Source organism: Pholis gunnellus (assembly GCF_910591455.1).
Source record: "Pholis gunnellus genome assembly, chromosome: 12".
NCBI lineage: Eukaryota > Metazoa > Chordata > Actinopteri > Perciformes > Pholidae > Pholis > Pholis gunnellus.
In genome coordinates, this window is record NC_136539.1 from 19,398,532 (window position 1) to 19,416,084 (window position 17,553).

Here is a 17,553-nt window from a genome sequence, read left to right on the forward strand (position 1 = left end):
TGCATTTTTCAGCAGCACACATGTGCTTCTTTGGCTTCGATGGTGTGAATTCATCTGGTGATAAGAAGGGAATCATCTCCTCGCTGGTGAAAAAAAACAAAATGTGCCGAGGAGACATGTCAGATGTGAAACTGACACCTGGAATCATTAATAAACATGCCCTACCCTCTGAAAATATGAATGTAGCCACTCTGACATGGCCGTTTTGAATAGCTGTCCTTTGTAAACTTGATTTTAACTTTTAGATAAATGTTAACATGGATGCCCGGTGCCCAAATCCTCTGACTAGCCTCGATGAAAATGCTCTAATTATCATCATTAGCTGTCATCGGGTGCCCATGGAACAAGTAATATAACTCCTTGCTGTTTCCGTGCTGTGCTCAGAGATCAGCGTAAGATTATGGTTACATCCCTGCACTCTACTCTCTTTTTGATGTAGCATTCATTTAAAATGTGTCTATCTGGTTGTTAGAAAAATTGACGCAAGACCGATGGAAAATCATTAATCAGTTAACAATTATTCTTTGCAAAGAAGGAGACAGGGTTGAACACATTCAACAACGTGCCAAGACTGCTCAGAGATCTGGCTCTGAGACACTGGTACATATACTTGTTTAGCATTCTGTCACAGGAGGTGACACATACACAATACAATACATATGGCGTCAACAGAACAAAGGGTTTGTAACTTCACTAGAACATTTGATCTTCAATGAAGGTCACTTTCTCGCAATCAGGAGGAAGTTTGAGCCATAACATTGCTCTGCCCCCACCTCCATGCTTCCACAGTTCTTTGTTATCCTTCTACTTCAGAATATGCTGCCGAGAGGTCTCTCTCAGCAGGCCTTGACACCTAAGAAGAATAGACAGTGGTCGTCCCGAGTGAGCAAAGGAAGCCCGCTAAGTCTAGCAGGACCCCATAAAAGTAATCACTTCCTAACACCACATTTGTAAGCACATAAGTTCAATGGTCACTTTGATTATCGGAAGATGCCATGAAGTATTGACACCGTCTACAACTTTATTTACCATTACAATCAGTGCTGAGTGTTCTTTCGGATAGACTAAACAACTGTGGCGCTTAATGTCAGAGGAAGTTCACACAACAAGGACACATAAGGACACCAAGCTTTTTAAGCACACCTTATCATTAGTCATTTAGATTTTCCCCAACACTGGTGGAATAACCTATCAATTGAAAGAAAGATGGGGAAACACGTCTCATCCAGTTTAATAAGTTCCGCTGATTGATCACGGTGACTCGCTGTCATATTTAGATGATGGAGGGACATTTCATCTGAGAGAGGTCGGTCTTGCACAGCCACAATCCCAATCCTATGTAATCACTTCTGTTTAATATTGTAGATATATTCACAAAAGTAATAACATGTATTATCTATCATACTCCCCGGGCGTTGACCTGAATTCTTATGTAAAATTAACAATTCAACAAGCTACTAAAAAACAGTAAAAACTTTAGTACCCCATCCGTAGACTCAGCTGGTTGGATGGTCTTGCACCAGTAGTAAGTGGAATGTGTGCAATTTTACTATTGATGATCTTTGATCTTTGCAAATATGAAGTCTCTCTTCATAGTTGTTACAGCGGGTCACACTCTATTTTCTTTGTTTCAGATACAGCATTTCTCCACCGTGCCTTTTAAAACAGTCTAATACCACATGCCAATGTTTTGGCTTTTTGAAGAGCACTGTAGGTTATTTCAGGACCTTAAATAAGTGAAATCTAAACTTATTCTTAAAAAGTTCAGAATTGATCCAGAGGGGTTGATTGATTCTACATTGATACCTTAAGACTGATCAAATCAATGCATGTCTTTGTATGGTGGCTGTCTGGAATAAGTGTGCATACAGATGTACAGCAGATTTGTTTGTGTACAGTAAATGCTGTCAGTGTGTGTGAGATAACATAGAAAACTGGAATGGCACTCGCAGAGGGCCGTCCTCCATCAAGACCATGCCCTATCTCACCATGTTAGTGAAAGTGGAAAAAATGTGTTTTTCGCCTGAAATGTAATGCTGCAACCTTCCACCAAATGTACATGAAGAGCAGACTAGAAGTCTTTCTCTAATCCTGCTGAGAAACAGACAAAAAAACAAACCAAACAGAAAATATAACGTCTTTGGCGGAGGCGATAATGGGGTCTGTGTCTTTGTATGTACTCGTTAAAAAAAAAAACATGTACAGAAATGGGTGCAGATAGCAAAATGTGATTCATGTCACGCGTGCGATGCCCTAAAAGGAATATTCAAGGCTAATTGGGGACCATGCACAATGGGTGATACAAATATACAGAGGATCAGATCTTTGTGTCAAGGTTTTATTTTCCCCACCACAGTCAACTATAAGCTAATAGGACCAATGTGACAGCATTGAGTAATGTGAATCTTTTAAATCTTAAAATCTTCGATCAAGATGTAGGCCTTTTTAATTTCCTGACATCGATATATATCACAATATAGCATGTTTTGTTGTAATGCAATAAATACATAGTCTTTTTGAAATAACCACATGGTTTTGTATACTCTTGTGTGACGTAATACGAGTATGTTCTCATTTAATTAAGAACTTAACTGCAAAATAAACAGGAATTTAGTTTATGGTTGTTATTATCAATGTAGACAATGTAATTGTGTTTCACAATATATCAATGTATGATTTCATCACAGCATGATCCCAATAAAGGTTGATAAATAACCATATTGAATTATTGCCCAGCCCTAAGGAGAACAGTAATATCTTCTGGGGAGGGCCTTGTTTTAAAAAGTGAAATAAGTTTTGCACTCTCTCTCCACCACCCAATGATTTCCATACAATCCTTAAGGGAGTTCATGCTCCTTCAGATTCTCTATGTTTGATGTCTTCAGACATCATACCTCTTTTTCCTGATACCATATATTAGAAATGAAATGGGAATGTGAAATGTGACCTTAACCATGAATCGGATAAAGAAAGGCTGTTACATCATGGCACAGCTTACTGTTTGTTTTGTGCTTTGTTAATTTCAGGTGTTCCAGCTGTTTTCGTGGCAGTGTGGGCGGTTGTCAGGGCAACGCTAGCAGACGCAAGGTGAGAGAGCAAGTCGTACTGTTTCTAAATGTCTTCTTTTAAACCAAAATAAAAATAGAAGACACCACAATTTAAAAAAGGTCAACTAGTTTGAATGTAAACATGAAACAAGACACAAAGAGAATTTCCGGATGTTATAATTATCGCATAATTGTGGTGACATTTCAATCATCAGTGAAATCTAATTATGCATGATTTAAATTGCAACAGAACTTAACATTTAAAAGGTGTCATATCAGGTAAACGTCATGGCCGAAAAACTGGGTATATTAAAAATTACATTACACCTGTATGTGATTATTAAATATCTCATTCCAAAACCATGGACATTAATATGCTGCGATATCAGCCGTCACTCTTTTGGTGCGGTCCACTCCCAGTCGGCTTTCTCAGAGGTTTTAATGGGGATTGAGGTCAGGGCCCTGCAAAGCACAGTGACGTTCTTCCACATCAAAACTCAAAAACGCACACAATTAGACACAAATTTAGAGTAAAACTGACCATAAAGCAGGCTATGCTTTCGGGCGGGGCTCCCTTGTGATTGACAGGTCGCTACCACGGTGTTACAAAGATCTGGGATTTGCCCGTGTTTTCGACTCACAGCTTTAACCCTTTCACAGTGTGTTTTCAGTTCATGAAAGGTAATTGTAACATTTTGTTCAACTAAAAATGTCTTATTCAGCATTGGGTTGTACTTGGCTCCTCCCTCTTGTGTACCTTCTGGTTGCAAAGCAACCAAGATGGCAACGGCAGAAATGATGAACTCAAGGCTTCAAGACTGTAGTCAACAAAACAATGGTTGACGTCACGGTGACTATGTCCACTTCTTATATACAGTCTATGATTAACACTGCAGGAAGATATGTGATAACATTGAAAAACATAGATTTCTCTCTTCCCTTTTAGATTTTTACTTCTTACTTATGGACGAGATGACCCCTCCTGCGGGTTTCTTTCATCCATCTATAATTGCCCTTTATTTCTGTCGCTGTTTACGTCTGTTTTTCCACACACTCGCTTTGGTTGGGACAATATGAATAACTCCTTACTTCAAAATGTAATATCTAACCTTTTTTCTCTTTCCCACTGACCTTAATCATATATGTGTGTCTTTTGAATAATTCCAACTGCATTCTTATTTTCCCTGCTTTTCTAACGTCATCCTCCTTTTTCTCTGTATTTGTGTTAATTGCAGGTGTTGGGAGTTAAGTGCTGGTAACATAAAGTGGATCTACCAGGTTCCCATTCTGACAGCCATTGGGGTAAGAGTGTGGATGTTAAATACAGTTTACAAGTTGCTATCGCTTTGTGTGATTGTAGCTTGAGACGTTGTTAAGAAATTTACTACGGCATGAAGTAAGGCATTTTGTGTGCGTGTGTTTGAGTTAGGGTATAAATCCAAATGATGCACAACATAAAATGGGTATAATAGCCAACTGACCAGACTCACTTTAAGTTAAAGAAAACTTGTATGTGTAAGTAAAAAGCAATTACTCAATAAACAGCATGTACAGGCTGCAAAACAAGTTGTAACAAACTCAAGCAAACAACATCTGAGCACAATTAAGTCTAAGACAGAAAGTCAGGTGCAAGTTTTTAATGACCTCTGGGTTATTCTATAAACAGAGGAGCAGCACAAGTGATTGACGAAAATATTCATTATTATATTACAATAAATTATAACTGATTAAAATTCAAATGAGGTTTATCTCATGAAACAACAGTATTTGTTGCAAATTACTACCATGCAATCAGGATTCACAGTCTCGCTCTGTCTTTTATCCTCTATAATGTGCACAACTCCTCGACTGGCTGGGGATTCTTTGAGCATTGGAGTCTGCCATAAAAGCACAAATTAAGGAAGGAGATGATAGAGGCAGTTTGTTTAGTTCTCTCTGTGATGTGATGTGAAGACGCCACAATGAAACCACTAACAAAATGACACTATTTTGTTGACATGTACTGCCTTGAGTTGTCTTGGCCTGTCTGCTGATTGAGTCAAGTTGCTACCAAGCTGCGATTGGAAAAATCTCCTGCAGATTTGAATGAGACAGCATTTCTTCATCAGGACTAGTGCACTGCTCCCTGTAACCGATTCTCTTGAGGATCTTGAGTCTCAACCTGGAGAAATAAGACCACATGCTATGTTGTAGGTATCCAACAATTAATTATAATCACTTCTAATAGGTCAACATATTTTGAGAACTCTTTTCTTCAGGAAAGTTATTATATCTGCATCCTTGCAAAAATATTGGTGCGAAATGGGCTTCTAATAACTGACAGAGCTGTAATACCACAACTCAGGATATATGAATGGCAATATCAGTCTCGCTCAGTCGGTCCACCACTTTGGTCCAGACTGAAATATCTCAAAAACGACTTTAACTGCCATGGAATGTTTGCACAGACATCATTGGTCCCCAGAGGATAGATCCTTCTGACTCACGGGTTGGTTCAGGCATTCATGTCTCCCTTTAGGTTGAATTGTGATGAACTTCGGTGATTAACTTTCCATACAGACAAATCCAGGCCGAAGACAGAAGTAGACACACTGCTATTACTGCGTTGGCACTTTGTTTGTAAACCTGTGCATGAGAATGAATATCCAAAGGATTTCACCTTTTTAGTAGCTTTTGTCCAGAAATCAGTCCAGCAGATCCTCTGGCACCAGTTACATTTTGAAAGTATAGTTATTAAAACACCATTTAAAAAAAAAGGTTATATACTTTTAACAGCTTTTCTGAACTGTGCTGTTATCATCTGTTCCAACAACAAACTGAGACTTTGGAAAAAAAGCCACCCCGTGCTCTATGAATTCACCGTAATGACTGACTCTTTATGTCTCAATCACATTCTGAGCTGTTTGCCGAAATTAGTGACCAGACCAGTGAGCAGAACTCTTGCTTCTTGGCTGAAAGTCCGCTTTTACTGCTGAGATTTTTATTAAATGATGCATTTCCTCTGATTGGAGTGGTGAGGAATCATGGAGTTTGCTGATTGAAATCATAGGTAATCCCTGCTGTGTATAACTAGCTATCAACAGCTCTTTCACATCAGCTCTGTTTCATTATCAGTTTCAGACTAGTGTTTTTGTCTTGTGTTTTTGGCAATTTAAAATGTAATACTACTGCGGTAAATGGCATGCTAAACACCGGTAACATAGTGTTATCTTTATAGATATTGGAAGAGGCATCCCATTAGCCCTGTGTACCAAGTAAATGGATTGATGTTATTTACAAAGCTGTTGGTGGGTTCACAGTCTAAATGCTTTTTCCTCTGATCACACAAAATCAGTTTTCAGTGTGAGACAGCACTTTCTCACTTAGATGCATACTAATTATAAGTGAAGCATGTCCTCCTTGATACTGTCAAGCATACTCACTACAGTCTTGTTTTTGTCTGTGTATTATCGTATAATAATAATAAAAGATAGATGAGGAGAAGAAAATAAATGTAACTGCAGAGGAGCTCTGGGTTTAAGGAAAAGTCTTTCATGTCTGGATATTGTTAGTGTTGGCATGTTGTATGTGTATTCTGGAGCTCTGTTTGTTACCATCTTCTCATTCAGGTTCAAACAGGGAAGGATTAAAAGCCTCTGGCTGTGGAAAACGTCAACCTAAATTTGCATCTTTCAAATGACTTTGCCCCAGCTGCGTGAACGTCTCTAAAACAAAATACCAGCATTTGAAAATGATGCACTGTTTTATTATGAAACATAATTGACTCCAAAGAAGTTCCCAATAGGTCACTTTAGGGCATGTAAACACCTTTAAAGCTTTTTACTATAGTTATCCACAAAACCTTGTGCTGAATAGAATTGAACATATTGTGGCAAATGTAGCGATAATAGTGTGTTTACAATCTGTTTAGTGGAGGATAGTAAAACACTACAATTGGCTTGTGATTGGAAAGGCAGTTCATATTTGTCTAGTGAGAAATGTTTGATCAGTTTGTTGACTTGCACAAACACGTTTTTTGTGTTACCAGATTAGTGACATTTCACTCTGCTAGATGCTGTAACTTGATACGTACAAGCAGGTAATGATCACATTGAACCTACCTTATTCATGAGTCGACTATGTGGAAATCTTGTTCTTCTTGATTATTCTTGTTGTTCTTGATTTTCATGGAATTGCAGTAAAAGTGAAATGAACGACAAGTATACTGTTGGATCCACTCTTGAAAACGTATAAGCTCTTTGATTACATCCACAGGGTTAAAGCCATTAACAAGTAAAACATTTTATTTTACAGATACTGTATATCAATTATAGTAACAGGAAGTAAGAACACTGACATGTACTGCATAAATTAAGACCTTTTCCGTCTCTGTTCTTCTGTTTCAGCTCAACTTCATCTTGTTTGTGAACATCGTACGAGTGTTGGCCACTAAAATTCGAGAGACAAACGCAGGGAGATACGACACCAGGAAACAGTACAGGTTTGTTCTCAACTGAACGAATCTACGACACCAGCGGTCCACTTTGTGTCCAGGGGTGGAATTTGACGTAAATTTGTGTGTAAAATATTATGTTCAGTCAACACGATGTAAAGTGATTGGGGGTGATTTGAGAAGGTGAGGTTTGCATTTTTGAGACCAAGGTGATAAACCAGGATATGTTTTTGCCAGATGACCCGGCGGCAGACATAACGCCGTGGGCGGGCTCAATGTAAACGTAACGTACGAGCTCAACCGGTAGAGCAGGGGTCCCCAAACTTTTTCTTGTGAGGGCCACATAACTTTTCCCTTCTCTGATGGGGGCCGGGGTCAGTTTGTAACAGAAAAAGTGTGACGATCGCAGGGGTGCCTAAATGTAAACATTTATTGTTTTCCAGAAAGCCACACATAACCAAATATTAATAACCCTTTCCGGGATCTTCACAGAAAAAAAAGTCAGGAAATAAATAACACTATTTGTGAAATAAATAATAACCAAATAACCCTCTCTGGGTTCTTCACAGAAAAAAAGTCCATTGAACATTAACTTTCTGTTGTGCCGTTCAGCTGAGCTTGGCGTACAAATGTATTCTGCTGAGCTAACAGTCCACTTTTTAGCTTTGAGAGTTTGTCTGCTCGCATTTGGCCTTGCAAGTCTACCAATTCCCCTCTACTCCTCCCACTGTGACCTGTTTTCCCTCAGGGCTGACCGCCAGACCCACAGGTCATTTAGAGACCTGCATTTATTTTAACAGGCTGTTTATGTTGTGAGGAGCAGACCTATCTCGCATTCGAGCTTCACAATGGCTCACATATACAATTTTATTTGGGCTTACACAGTAAAAAGGTTTAGGGTGAAGGGCGACACCGAAGCCCGCAACCATAGTAACTCACTCCTGCCTGTGTGAGCACGGTGAGAGAGGAGAGGGAGGGAGAGACGCTGTCAGAGCTTACTCGAGCAGAAAGTCGCTAAAAGGGTCTGAAAAGTGGCTAAGTACGCCGAGAAAGTCAACAAGTTTGAAACACGGTGCGTGCATGTAATATTCATTCGGCCCTCATTTAAGTAGTTACTAAGTGAGTGATCAGTGTGCAGGCCACGACCCTGAATGCCCATCCATGCCAATGGGTTTACCCACTGAAAGAAGGGGAAAACAAGAGATTTAGCTGCTCAGCGTATACACCAACAACTTTCATCAGCACATACTGACCGTTTTATAAAAATGTTAGTTTTTCTGACTAAATCTTAAGCATACAGTACACATGCAAAGTTCTAGCTAAAGGGTAGTCTGTCGTGGAGCTACAGCCAATGAGAGCGCAGGACACGGGTTGAGGGGACACAGGTTGTGACTAAATGTTTTTTGGAGACCAGACATACTCATCAGGGATTCCTCCTGCTGAAAGATATTGCAGTGTTTGTCCACATGTCGCTGGTAAGTCTTGTAGTGTCAAAACCACAACGACCACAAGACTCCCAAGTACAAGAAAGCAAGTTGTGTAGTGTGAACAAAACAGGCTTACTGCACACACACACATGCACACACACACACACATATCTGCAATTATCACTTTTATTCCGCAGGTGCAGGAATCAATGTGTCAGATAAAAACATTATAATGAAAGTGAATTATCTGAGAACAGCACTGTATTGAATGCTGCAAGCGAGGTTGCGTCAGAAAATATGAAAGTGATTGGTTGCAGAAAATTGGCATCCATGCTGGAAGATGAATGTAAGCCAAATATAACGTTAGAGGTGAGGGATAATAGCTGTCGTCTTTAGAAACGTGAATAGAAATTGCAAAGACTGAATTTCAATGCTGATTAAACGTACCCACTAACAATGTGCTCCTGTACCTTGCTGGAGATTAAAGCAAAAACTACACTTTATTGCAACTTTATATTTCATGGTTTACAGTATTATAAATATTCTTATTAATTTACAAATATATGTATCATAGTATTTTATGTGTCACTCATAAAAAGCCAAACCAAATGCGTTCGGGTGACGAATAATAATAAGCAGCCTGTTTAGCATGGATGCGTTGGAAGCAATTTTAAAAATGTAATTTCTAAAAAGTATTGAAACTGATTGCAAATTGCATTTTGGATTGCATGACATTACACCTCTGTCACACAGGCCGGACTTTGTTGATTCTTTAGTTTCACATTTTCAGCAGTAAGGATAGAATTGCTGAGAGAAGGAGACAGGGAAGGAGATCACTGTCAAAATGACCATGAATATGTATCCCAGAGTATTATGATTAGTTTTCATTTTGCATTATTTAAATGTTTACATATTTAGCTTTGTGGCCTGGCTGAAATCATGTTTTGATTATAATTAACTGACAGCACTCATCATGCTAATAGTAAATTAAAATACACATGCATGTGACAGTTTAGAGCTGCTACAGAGTAGGAGACAGATCGGCCCCCTGTCCCATTCAAAGGTAATCAGTTCTGTTTAGTGACTGGAAGCAGCATGATGAATGAATGCACATATTCTCCTTTCAGGTAATTTACAGTTTGATATGGCTGTCAGAATTGCTCCTGTAAAGAGGATGGTCAGCCTATTGGAGTGAATTTTCTTTGCCTGGAGTTATTGCGAACATTTTCCCGGACTCCAGCAGAGTTTGAATGGATGCAACAGACTCCAAAGCACTTCATTTATTTCCAGGATGGATCATTACGTGAAGAGAAGAAGCTGAAATCCTCACCTGAACTTTAAGGGAGTGTAGATATCTGCATTTTCTTCATTTCTGTCAGGTTGATTGCATGCCCAGGCCTGCTGCTAGATACAATCTCGATGTTCTCCATGAATTAAAAGTAAGACATTATTTTCTGATTTGAGCTTTACCTTTACCATTATTTCATGGCTGTGTGGCACAGACACTGCCATTGGTTTGAACATGAGAGAGATGTACTGTATGCAGATGCTTGTCTATTTCAGATATGGCTTGAAAGGATCCTTGTGCACATGTAACACACCTTTTATCTCCTCTAGTGTGTGTTAAAGGTCACATGTTGTAGAAAGTGAGATTTCCATGTCTTTTTTTATTATAAAGCACGTCAGTGTGCCATATAAATATTCAATTCATTGAGAAATGCACATCCCATTTTCAGAAACGAGCCGTCAGGACATCTGTAATGTGTATACCATCAGCGCCAAGTGGAAAAAAAGTTATTTTGCAGGACAAATCCAAACATCTGTCACTTCTTGATTTAGATGATTAGTTTACTGGAATTTGACTGAAGTCAGAAATACTAAAAAGCTGTAATATGCTTTGGGAAATAGAGACCTGAGGATAGTTTCCAGGATTTATAATACAGGTTCCCCACACTGACATTAAGCGTACACAAAGTTGGAAGCAAAGTAAATTATTTTAAAATTAATATTCCCTGAAGAACAATTTGTTTGTACTCATTAAAGTTCAAATCTGTGGAAGAAATGTGAGCTTTGCAACAACAAATTATCACTGATCTCAGTATCTAGGGTGTTAGAAGCCATTAACCCATTAACAATAAAACTAATTTGCTGCTAATTTATTTAATTACAAAAAACATGGTTTCTTTCATTCTGTTTGATGGGAAACTCAAATTGTTTCCAAAGAAGGATATTTGCTTTTCACACATATGAAGATGGCCAAGTTAATGCTTTTGCTATATTATGTCTTCTCTAACAAATTAAGAACAATGTCTTATCAAACTGCTAATTTTCCAACCACATTCACATTAAACCTACATTAGAGACAGTATTAGTGTTGTTGGTGTATATATTTGCAGATATGACAAAGAGTGCAGTGCACTACATTGCAGAAATACTTTTTAAATTGACTGTCAATTATGTTTATTTGACTTTAGATGTTCTTCAATTCATTCATTAAATATATTGAATAGAATTCAGTTCTTATTTATTTTCCAACAATATTAAATGTGCTGTTGTATAAAGCAACTATCTATCTATCTTACGATGATCTAATGAATAATAATGTCTGCCACAGGATGTAAAAGAATCGGCTGATATTCCTATTTTCACGTCTAGGCTCTGCTTTGCTTCCATATATACATTCTGTATATGTCTGTGTCTCTATAGGAAACTGGCAAAGTCCACCCTTGTGTTGGTGCTGGTGTTTGGCATCCACTACATCATCTTTGTTGGGATGCCTCATACATTTGAAGGATCGAGCTGGGAGGTCCGCATGTACTGTGAGCTGTTCTTCAATTCCTTTCAGGTACGCAGTTCTCTTCAGATATTTTCACACTGCAGTGAGCTGATACGTTATGTGAAAATCTGCCCTCAAACTTAACTCGCGATGCCCTTTTACAGCAAGCACTGCCACAAACATGAGCCAACTCAAGGTTGGTCCTCACATTCACAGATCAGGTAGAGCAGTTCAGTCTTTTTACTGTGGTGGCTGACTCATTAATGTGTAAACAACCCAACACCTCAAAGTCAGTATAGTAACACTATTCAACAGCAACCACGCACGCACGCACGCACGCACGCACGCACGCACGCACGCACGCACGCACGCACGCACACACACACACACACACACACACACACACACACACACACACACACACACACACACACACACACACACACACACACACACACACACACACACACACACACACACACATACATACATTCCTTCATTACCAACAGAGGACTATTAAGCTACTCCAACCATGTGTGGACTTCTGTTTCTGGTCACTTTGAACTATTATAGATTAAAAACAAAGATTCCTTTAAATTCATTCTGCTGGTGGGTTGTCGGGTTGAGGTCTATATAATTCCACTTTAAATTGTCTGTTTATAATCTACTGTTCCTAGTATTTAATATGTTCTTAACTACTATTTCTTTCTCTTCATTAACATTGGGATATTTCAAATAATTTATGTCTCTCAACCATATTTAACATGCTTTTTGACACAGGCTCCAGGTTTCTAAAACAGCTCAAATTGAACAAGAACCTCTGATGCTCCTGCAAACGTTGCATGTTTATGCAAGCAAAAAAAGTGAGCTTATTAAAGAAGAAGTCAAAAAGAATAAAGAACCACATACATGATGGAGCCCAGGCTCTATGACGCATACATATAATGGCAGATGCCAGGGTTACTAAAAGACATAACATTTGCAATGTTATGTCATAACATTTGCAATGGTTCGCTTTTCATCACTATGTTAATAGTGATGAAAAACGAACCAAAGAGCGAATTGCTTCACACGCTTCTCTTCACCGTCACAGCCAAATGTTGGGGCTATAATGAACCCAGTGCCCACCTCTGCCGCCGGCCTCATTATGGATATTTATCTGAGCTCTTTAATCCAACATATGCAAAGCACCTAGAGAGGAAAACCGCATGCATCTTCATTGCAATATTATAATTAACGCACCCACTCACATATGTGCACACAGAGACTTCAAAAAAAAAGACAGAAGTGATTCCTTTGAGTCAATGTCCGATTGGTGTTAGATAAGACTTATCTTGCTCATAGAATATGAATATTGAGTTTTGTATTTCAAACTGTACTGGAACCTTCTAGAACAAATCAGATTGTTTGACCAGATACATCAATACATTTCAAATTATGGATATCATTTGTACACAAATATATTTCAAGACACAAATAAATGTTTCTCCCACAGGTTTTAAATGAGGACTGAATAGCAATTATTTGGATGAACCAGCATACACTGTTGATGTATACTTCTCAGAGAGTCGCTGTCTGGAAAGAAATGTAGCACGGCACTCACACGTTTGCAGAAACACACACACACACAGACACACATCTTCCCATAAACCACCATTTTCACAAAGACACTGTGTCTCTCCTGTAACTTCTTATCGTTGTGAGACGCAAGGACAAGATGTGAAACGGGTCAAAAACAGCAAACCCCAGAGAGTACCATTTCTGTCTCTCAAGAAAAGCACTATTTGAGGCAAAGAGATGGATGACCTGGAACATCCGTCTTTTGATAATAGATCGTGTCTGTATCGCACTTGGATAAGAATGACATTTCAATTATTGTGATTATCACTCTCTAGACGTTTTTTGTCTCACTTGCTCCAAGAGATTTGAGCTCACAACTTGTATGTCAATCTCTTCCTTTCAGGGCTTCTTTGTGTCCATTATCTATTGCTTCTGCAACGGAGAGGTGAGTGAATCGCTTTTCCAAATGCCATTGATCGCACAGAAGAAGCACAAACACTGCAAAACTAAAGCAAATCAAAAAAATAATGGCAAGCACTTAAAATAAAGTGTAGTTTGATTTCAAATTAACCGAAGCCACTGAAAACGGGCATAATTACACCAGTGGCACTGGGTCTGGCTGAAGAATTAAAAAGTGACATTAGCTACATGGAACTTCTTCACTTTATCTGTTTATTGCCTTCTCAAATGAAATATGATGAAAAGAGCTGTGATGATACCTCTCTTTTTATCTCTCTCTCATACACTTTGCACTCTCCATTGAAAACAGGAATAGACATTTCTGTCAGTTTTTGCTTCACAAAACCCCCTCTGTTCTTTTCTCGCTTGCCTTTTGTGATCCGCATTGTATGCTGGGGAGCACTCCTTTCATCCTCCAGGATATTTACCTGGAGTTACTGCAATTCAAACAGCTCAAAATTAATCTGATGATTTTTATTTTCAGTTGGCTAGAGCTCAATAAAGCATCATTTTGTTATTAACACATGACTCCTTTGGGATGCTTTTGTTGCTCTGCGTTTCCCATTAGACAATTGTTTGCTTGTATAAACATTTGACATAGTGCAGGTTTTTATACTTTGAATATGCTGAATTACAGTCCAAACTAAATCATCAACAGTCTTCACTGAAATAAAAAGAAATAAACCAGGTTTTAAGGTTTGTAGAAACCTAAAACTAAAAATTATAAATGGATATATTTATATCCATTGTTCTTTCCATCCCCACAGGTCCAGACAGAGATAAAGAAAACATGGACACGTTGGAACCTGGCCTTTGAGTGGGAGGGCCCGGTGGTCTGCGGCCGCTACCGTTACGGCTCCGTCGTTGTTGGCATCAACAACAACAACAGCACCAGCAGCCAGTCCCACCTGGCAGGGGCTGGCCCTTCCACACGCTCCACCACGCTCGTTTCAAGCCGTGTTCATCGGAGCATCGGTCCTCCAGTGATCAGCACCCTCCCAGGATACGTGATCAGTAACTCTGACCCATCCATACCTGAGGAACCTGAGGAACCCGAGGACAGCGGCCCCAAGCGGGTGGACGATATCTCGCTGAAGGAAAATCTGCCTGTTCTTAGTACAAGTGCAACTGCTGAGGATGAGGATGAAGCATTGTAGCAGACGTCTAATGTCAAAACATGCGGTAGAGACCGATGAAAAAGTTTCTAGGTGGCGCTGTGCCAACCCAATCCTCTCCAACCCACTTCATTGAAACTCTTAAAGGAACAGTGTGTAAGATATAGTGGGGTGTTGCAGATTGCAACCAACTAAATACCCATCTGCAAATAAATTTAGAACAGGATTAGAATTTACATTTTTAAAATATATATAAATATTGTCTCTGCAGCAACAGCAAAGTCACCCGGTTTTGGAACGCATCCCTACCGTCAGATAACGTAAAATCGAAAATGGCTCTTGTTAGTGCCAGTATTCGCTGGTGTTTGTCCATTACGGGCTGCTGTAGAAACATGGTGGTGCAACATGGCAGACTCTGTTCTCTCTTCCACGTAGATATAAATTCCTTTTCCTAAGCTAACTGAAAGACATATGATTCTTAGTGCCATATCATTATACACTGATTAAAACATAGTTATGAATATCATATTCCATTTCTGCCAATTAATCCCCCTAAATGTAACAAAGTATTCCTTTAAGCAGGTATCGAGGGCAAACGAATGTTTGACTGTAAAAATAAAAAACATGTCTTGAACCCCCTTATGAAAAAGAATATAACATAAATGGTTGGAAACTAGAAAACATCAATGCAGATGATAGTTTAAAACAAACAAGGAACCTGACATGTTTAATATGTCTTTTGACCCTGTGAGATGCCAAAAGATGAAATGAAACTTATTCAACAACCAAAACACATCTGAATTGATGTTTTAGTATTGGTAGTTGCTGCATCCGTCTAACTGAAGACAATCATTTACCACCTTTAGAAGCTCTCAGGGAGTGCATTGCCATAGTGCTCTCTGTTGTCAATAAAAGAAAACATGCTGTTGCATGAATTTTGCTGGTCTGACTTTATGGAAATGTATTTCTGTTTCCAGTAAACTGCACTTCTCCTGCTGGGACCTTGAGAACCACAACTGAGGAAAGTGACAAGCCAAACTTAAAAAACACTTGAGAAAAATACAAATAAATAATATGGACTGGGGAGACGTGGGGTAAGAAAAAAGGCTGTTTGTTCCTTTATAATAAAAGTTAACAGCAGCATGATAGCTGTAGAAGGAAACTCACCTCCTTGTCATTTTCTCCACGAAGCTAAATAAAAAAATGTAACTTACAGCCATCTACAGCAGTTTCTAACCCTCCTGTTGGCTTAATTACAATTCTGATTACAGTATCTGTCATGCAAGAGCCACAACAATTGTCAGTCATACAGCACATACAGTATTTGTGGTACATTAAATGTGGTGTTATTAAAGGGATAGCTCACCTCAAACCCCCCCCCCCAAAAAAATGTGTTTTCTTTTACCTGTAGTGCTACTTATCAATCTAGATTGTTTTGGTGCTGCTGAGTGTTGGAGATATTGGCCGAAGAGGCGTCTGCTTTCTCTCAATATAATGGAACTAAAGGACACTCGGCTTGTGGTGTTTAAAGTGCCAAACAGCAATGTAACTTTCCAAAAATCTTGTCCTGGGTACTCAAAATAATCCACAGACCTTGTTGTGATCAGTTTTATTTTGGAAATATTTTCTTTCTACCAATCTACACCGCCAACAGTTTCCCCGGCAGACTGAAGTGTGCATCGACTCATGGGCCAAATCCCAATGTCCCCCCTTACGGACTCACGAAGACGTGAGGGTTTAGGGCTGTCCCGTTGTCAAATCATCGAGTGTTTGAGGGCTCTCTCGCAGACATTTTGAGCCTTTAATGAACCCTTTCCGCAAGTCAGCATGGTATGCTGACTTAGCCTAAGGGAATTACCCACAAATCATTGCAATGTGACGTTAAACACGGGGTAACCAGTGGATGCATGGAGACGTAAAAAAAAAAGGTAAACAAAGGACGGCTCACGTGTGTTCAGCCTGGAGTATTACATTTACACAGAAACATTAAGGATTAAAGATGGAACAAAAAATAAACATGAAATCAGAGAATATTTATTTATTTATTCATCAAAGATTTTGTCATTGAAGCTGTTTTGACAAAAACGAGTAAATAGATTATATGAAATGACTTCTCATCTTGTGAGTAAAGATCCTGGAAGACGTTCAAATCAGGGAGTACAAAGTATAAAATAAATACACGCAATTATACATCATATTTGTTGTCGTTTTCATGGTAGCGTGATATGTTGCAGCAAAGTGCTGTCCCATTCCTATTTACACCATCTCAAGCCCTCACAGCCTCTCACACTCAACCACTTACCAGGTGACGTCAGTAAGTCCTTGAGGGTTCAGGGTTTGAGGGTTTAGGGGGGACATTGGGATTTGGCCATGGACTAGATGCTTGTGTTTATAGTTTACAGCTACTCGATACTGCTAGCGCACCTTGAACTAAGCTAGCTAACTTTACAGCTCAGCCAAGCTGGACATGAGCACGAGCCCCATCTGATGTAAATCTAATGTCAACTTACTGGGAACTGTCCCCTTAAGACAAGCATTTTGCAGTAAAATCTAGATGTTTGTTGTGTCAACTTTTCTGCTGACTGTGAAGGGCTACATTAAGGCTGCTTAAAGTTTTTGTGTCTTTGCATGAATTTTTGTCAATGCATTAGATGCAATGCAAAAATAAGATCATTGTTGTGCATGTGCCTCCCGTACTCCAGCAGAAGCTTGAACAAAAAAAATGTATGGAGTCTTT

The 17,553-nt window shown here is 39.1% G+C and overlaps 1 protein-coding gene across 1 annotated transcript in view; it reads left to right on the forward strand.

The window, feature by feature from the left end:
- pth2ra (parathyroid hormone 2 receptor a) overlaps positions 1-14,858 on the forward strand; it is a gene marked incomplete at both ends in the record, with an annotated part of 34,465 nt that extends 19,607 nt beyond the window's left edge. The window contains 6 exons of the mRNA XM_079170449.1: positions 3,027-3,087; positions 4,283-4,349; positions 7,433-7,527; positions 11,613-11,751; positions 13,646-13,687; positions 14,469-14,858. Of these exons, the coding sequence (XP_079026575.1) occupies positions 3,027-3,087; positions 4,283-4,349; positions 7,433-7,527; positions 11,613-11,751; positions 13,646-13,687; positions 14,469-14,858 (794 nt within the window). The remainder of the gene's footprint in view (positions 1-3,026; positions 3,088-4,282; positions 4,350-7,432; positions 7,528-11,612; positions 11,752-13,645; positions 13,688-14,468) is intronic.
- Between the last annotated feature and the right edge of the window lie 2,695 nt (positions 14,859-17,553).